The sequence below is a fragment of the Zea mays genome, unplaced genomic scaffold (genome assembly GCF_902167145.1).
Source record: "Zea mays cultivar B73 unplaced genomic scaffold, Zm-B73-REFERENCE-NAM-5.0 scaffold_327, whole genome shotgun sequence".
Taxonomy (NCBI): Eukaryota; Viridiplantae; Streptophyta; class Magnoliopsida; order Poales; family Poaceae; genus Zea; species Zea mays.
The window spans coordinates 54,453-60,299 of NW_023366956.1; the positions used below are offsets into that span (position 1 = coordinate 54,453).

Here is a 5,847-nt window from a genome sequence, read left to right on the forward strand (position 1 = left end):
GGGACCATGAGCACAGGAGCCGCAGGCGAGGGTACATGGACCGCATACAGGGTAGTTCCCCGCACTTGAAGCATAGCCCACGAGCACGGCGATAAGTTCGTTTGGTAAACAAACGGCTCTGCCCTAGCTTCTACTTCCTAGTTTAGTTGATATCTAGGTTCCAGTGTAGTAAGTCTTCCAAATGTATAAACACTTTTCTGGTGTGGTTGAACCTATGATTATGATCGGTTGGGCGATCCGCCTATAGCCAGCCTTGGTCCAGGGCGAGCATTCACAAAGGTTTTTCTTCTAAAGGAAAGAGGGCTAAGAAGTTCTAGGTGAGCGATCTACTCATCTTCCTGCTAAAGGCAATCTCTATTACCGGAACGTTTTTTCTTATTCTTTACCCAGGCAGGCCTATCTCAGTTCCGTTAGTAGTTAAAGAATATAAGGTACCATGATGTATTATTAGTTGGAACCAAGCATTATAGAAAGTACTAGTTATTACAAGCCTAGGTAGAGTGCTTTTATCCAGCCAGGTGAAGCTCCACTCAACAGCTTCCATCCGCTGGGCTCTTCTTTACAGTACAGGCCATCAACAAGTAGAGGAAGGTCGATTGGATCATGTCCGAATCCCATTGCAGAAGAGTGAAAAGCAGATTTATGTATACATACCATATGACTGAACAACTCTTTTGACTGCAGACCCGTAGGAGGAAGGTGGAGTTAGTTAGATGAATTGCACCCGACATGGCTCGATGCGTCGCAGCACGCCATCCGTGGAAGAACACACATGAATAGAATAGGCCTCCATACTTGCCCAGCCCACAGCAAGCATCAGTGGTGGTCACAAAACCTGCACATTGTAATTCGATCATAATGTGAGTGCTTCCCCAGAGGCAGAAGCTGAGTCTACAAAAAGGTGGGAGCATAAAATGTAGGTGAGTCAATTGCGTGTGGCCTTCAAGTATTTCGTATTGTAACAATATTCAATCGGCATCCAAACAAAGGTGCATGTACGGTTCCTAAGGGATACAATTTTGTCCTAATCAACCAAACAAGCAACGGATTGAGCAACTAGCGCTAGGCGCATCCGTTTTCTTGCTTCATCGAGAAAGATTAAATAAGTTGATAGCGCGATCTCGTACTAACACATACTCTCTAAATATTGAAGAACTTGCATGCGGCCACAACCGCGGTATGAGTTCTGATCTCAGACTTTGTTTGGGGGCTGCTTGCCCCTTCGCGTCGACAAGGAAACTGTGGACGACAATGGGTTTAGAATTAGAATAGAACGAGGACCCTATCGAACAAATAGAGGAAAGGGCAGAAAGGGGCAAAAGTAAAGTCTAAGCGACATATGGCACGAAAAGGAAATCCAATTTCGGTAAGACTTGATCTGAATCGTAGTTCAGATCCAAGTCGGTTCAGTGAGGGCGACCGCGAAAGTCACCGAATGGGTTCGGTCCGTCTTTTCCTGATCTTTGTTTGTCCCCCCAAAGGCGTGAGAGGACGTTGCAGATGTCCGGGACGGACACGACTTCTTCTAACGCTAGAAGACCACAGGAAGAAACCCGGGACCAGAGCATGTCGTGAAAGACGCACACAGGGCGGGCGTGCTTCGACCGTGTCTCCGGGGCACAGTTGAATGTAGATATCATGAACGCGAGGATAAGGATACCAGGCCGAGAAACCCGGGCAAGTACTCTACTCCCCTAATGTGCCGATCGCTAGCGCATCCAGGGCCCCGGCGCCCAGCTCCGCTGGAGAGGCCGTCACTGATCTTAAAAGTGCGTCTGCGGTTCGGATAGACTGATTCTGCGAACGCCTAGCCCCAGGAATCAAGAAAAAAACAAGTGCTAAGTTTCATTTCAGATCAGTGAATAAACCGAAAAAAGAGACCCTTTTCGCTCGGCGCCGCACTATGCTCCGCTTCAACAAATGAGAGTTTTCGGTGGAACCGGTGAACCACGCGAGCTGGTTAGATGCGTGGGGCAGAGGGCTCGTAGTACCTGATAGCGCAGCTATGCAGTGGAAGGGAAGGAGCCTAAATCGACCCCCTTCTTTCTTTTTTATTCAAAGACATAAAAGCACAATACAAAGAGATTGGACTCTCGGATGAGACCTTGCAGCTACCGTTCCGACGCGCCCCTGACCCTATCTTGATTAAAAAAAACCGAAAACCCTCTCTAAGGTGGAGCCTAGTTGAAGCTGTCATTCAAAGAAAAAATGGGAATCAAAATCCACTTTTAGGGATATAGATGAAGTCTCGCTCAGTAAAGAGAGTTGTAGATTCGTAGAAGAGGATCAGAGTACGCGCGCTACAAAAGGCAGCTAGCCAATGAAAGTAAGTGGAAAGAATATAGTACTTTTGTACTGACCCCTCCGGGGCCCCCGGTTGTTTTGGCGCGCCCTACCCCAACGTTAGACTATTGCCTTTTTAGCCTACGCTTGCTGCTTGCAGCATGGATTCGATAGATCTATCGAATCCATGCTTCCCCCGCCCCGAAGCGAGACTCTATCCAGATCTCAAAGAATAACGAGCTAGGCGGCCGGCGGGCAAAGAAAGGGGGCGGGCCGGCCGGTCGGGGCCTTGGCGATACGTTCTTCTTTCGAAGCGTTTTGCCAATAGAGCGAGGGCGTCCTTCTGGGGTGGGGCGTTTACTTGAAAATGACAACCGCCTGTTCCAGCAGCGGGGGCCTTGCACGAAAGCAAACCGCCCGATTAAGTAGCAGTTGCTTCGCTAATGGGCCCTGCGAGGGGGGCATTGTCCCTCAGTTCTTACCAACCTCAGGTGTGTAATCGACATCTAACTTATTATCTTCTATTTTTCATGCAAGCTACTGAGATATGCCTCAGCTGTCCATTTCTTATTCATTCAGGGCGCCCCTAGTGGACTTGGCGGTGCTCCTTTCTAAAACCAGAACAACTCTGAACGTTAGGGAAAATAAGGGAAGACCACCTGAGCGAACCGACCGAAGGGACTTTCTTACTTATCCGAACGGAACGTTAGCGGCTTAAGCTAAGCCTATCACGAGCAGCGTTGCTACTTGATCGGCGGGGAGGAAGATCTCCAAGTATGGGGCAAAGGATCAAGCGCTTTTACTTTGCTTTGTCCCCCGGGATCCACCACAGGTTGGGTTTGAGAGCCGTGTGATGGGTGACTATCTAGCACGGTTCAGAGAGCACGTGTATGTAGTCTGCGCTGGTGAATGGAAGCCCCCGCCGCAAAAAAGAAGCGGCTTTTCCCACGGCTCTGTCACCATTGACTCTATTTATTATTATGGTAAATCATTGTATCAAGATGTCAATCTTAGATCTTATTTCAGTTCGATACGTCCACCTACGAGACTCACCTTTGGCTTTCGTCTCGGTAGGTGTATTATTCTACATTTTCCCAAAAGGACATTCATTCATTTCTTTCTTCCCCGTCGACCACTACGACTAAAACGACGCGACAAATCAAGACCCGGAAAGGATAAGGGCCGGTGGTGGGCATTTGGGAAAGTCGGGCCGATCGGGTGTCTTCATTCAAGCGAGGGTACAGAGGAAGAACGAAACGAAGTGAGAGGCCGGGGGGCAGGGAAAAGAGTCGAGTCGATCGACCGGGAGAAGCAAAACGAAATCAGGATTTGGCCGAAAAAGATGCAACGTTATGGATACCATGACCGATCACCATCGAGAAAGAAGAATTTTTCTAAATCACTTCGGGTGAGCGGGGCCTTCAAGCATCCGAAATACGCCGGGGTTGTAAATGACATAGCCTTCCTGATAGAAAATGACGACTCCTTCATAAAAACAAAGTTATTCAAGTTCTTTTTTTTACCAAAGAAGTCCCGCTCTGACGGCCCGACGAGTCATCTACTAAAAAGGACCCTCCCCGCTGTGCGCCCCTCCTTGAATTATTCGGTCATGCAATACTTTTTTAATACAAAGAACAAAATGCATTTCGACCCCGTCGTAGTTCTCAATCATTTCGTGGCACCGGGTGTGGCTGAACCATCTACGATGGGGGGAGCGAAGGGAGGAAGCTTAGATAAGAGAATACGCTCTCGCATCGCTTTTTTTGTAGAAAGCTCGACCAGCGATAAAAAGTGTTTGGCCCGAGCCAAAAAGAGGTTGATCCACTTCATTCGCCAAGCGAATGATCTTCGCTTCGCGGGAACAACAAAAACCACCATCTCGCTCTTTCCTTTCTTCGGTGCTACCTTTTTTTTTCAAGGGATGGGGTTGGGGTGTATAATAACCCATTTTATGAGTATGCCCGGGAACAACTCCTAGGTCAATTAAGGATCAAATGTAGGAACCTCATGGGTAAGGATAAGGTAATGGAATTGATAGAGAAATTCATAGACCTAGGTAGGATAGGCAAATTGATAAAGGGAATAGAGATGATGATAGAGATCATACTGAGAAAGAGGAGAATTCCGTACGGGTACAACTCTTATTTGAACGAAGTGCAAAAAATGCGATCTTTTTTGTCTAATAGAACAAACACTAATACCTTAATTGAGTCGGTAAAGATCAAATCAGTTTATCAAAGTGCTTCTCTGATTGCTCAAGACATCTCTTTTCAACTGAGGAACAATCCAATCTCATTTCGTTCCATTTTTAGTAAAATAGTTAAGGATATTCCATTAATAATGCCAAAAGGGGTGGAGGGGATACGTATTTGTTGTTCTGGTCGATTAGGGGGTGCGGAAATAGCTAGAACTGAATGCGGAAAGTATGGAAAAACATCTTGTAATGTATTTAACCAGAAAATCGATTATGCTCCTGCGGAAGTATCTACTCGTGACGAAATTTCAGGTGTCAAAGTGCGGATCTCATATAGTCAAAATAAGAAGGGACGTGCTATATCCGAAACGTACGAAATATAGTAAATATAGTAAATGCAGATGTAGTAGGGGTCGCGAACCGGATGGTACACAACTTGGTTTTGGAAGATATGGCACCAAAAGTAGTAGAGCTGGTCGTCTTTCATATCGAGCCATTGAAGCAGCGCGTCGGGCTACAATCGGACAATTCCGTCGTGCTATGAGCGGACAATTCCGAAGAAATTGTAAGATATGGGTAAGAGTTCTCGCAGATCTTCCTATTACGGGGAAACCCGCAGAAGTTCGAATGGGAAGAGGAAAAGGAAATCCTACGGGTTGGATTGCTCGTGTGTCCACGGGACAAATCCCATTTGAAATGGATGGTGTGAGTTTGTCAAATGCTCGACAAGCCGCTAGATTAGCGGCGCATAAACCATGTTCGTCAACCAAGTTTGTTCAGTGGTCGTAACGTAATTGGTTAGTGGGGAAAAACCGGGCCGGGACTCAAAATAATTTTACGAAGTGTTTGTTCCGGAAGTGGAAAGACAAAGAGGGATAGGGAGCTCGCCTCCTTCTTTTTTGTAATCGCCGAAATGGAAATTGTACGACGACCCTTCTTGTTCCAGGCATACGACCCTGAGACGTGACGGTGTCACTTTTCCGGCCCGGTAAAGTGACAGTTATATAAAAAAGAATAAGAAAGAGAAGCGTGATGTTGTCAGCAATCAAATTATCGTAAATAGATAGTATAGTACGGTTGCGTTGTTTCAATTTCTGTTCGTCGGTCCTTGGGTTACGAAGAAGAAGATGCACAAAGACTCCCATGTCTTTCTTTTGGTTGGAAAACCCAACCTGTGATTTCAGATAAGTCTTTCTGCTTAGAGCAAAGCAAGAAGCGGAGCTACAATCATGCTTTCTTAAGTATGGAGAACAATATTTTACTTAGTTCATTTGAAACGTCAGTACTACTCTGTGCTATTTGTACTATTATTTTAGTAGGCACGACCACGTGCAGAAGATTAAGGGGGGAACAGACCTCACTTGGTAAAC

General features: G+C 46.4%; 1 protein-coding gene across 1 annotated transcript; it reads left to right on the forward strand.

The window, feature by feature from the left end:
• The first annotated feature begins 970 nt into the window (after positions 1 to 970).
• Positions 971 to 5,492, forward strand: LOC118474747 (ribosomal protein S3, mitochondrial-like). Its single transcript, XM_035963756.1, has one exon. The coding sequence runs from the start codon at positions 3,137 to 3,139 to the stop codon at positions 4,259 to 4,261; it is 1,125 nt and encodes a 374-aa protein (XP_035819649.1). The 5' UTR covers positions 971 to 3,136; the 3' UTR covers positions 4,262 to 5,492.
• Positions 5,493 to 5,847: the final 355 nt, after the last annotated feature.

Bases quoted from the DNA above. Each gene is read 5' to 3' on its own strand.
- LOC118474747 (XM_035963756.1), top strand. From the start codon at position 3,137: ATGGGTGACTATCTAGCACGGTTCAGAGAGCACGTGTATGTAGTCTGC.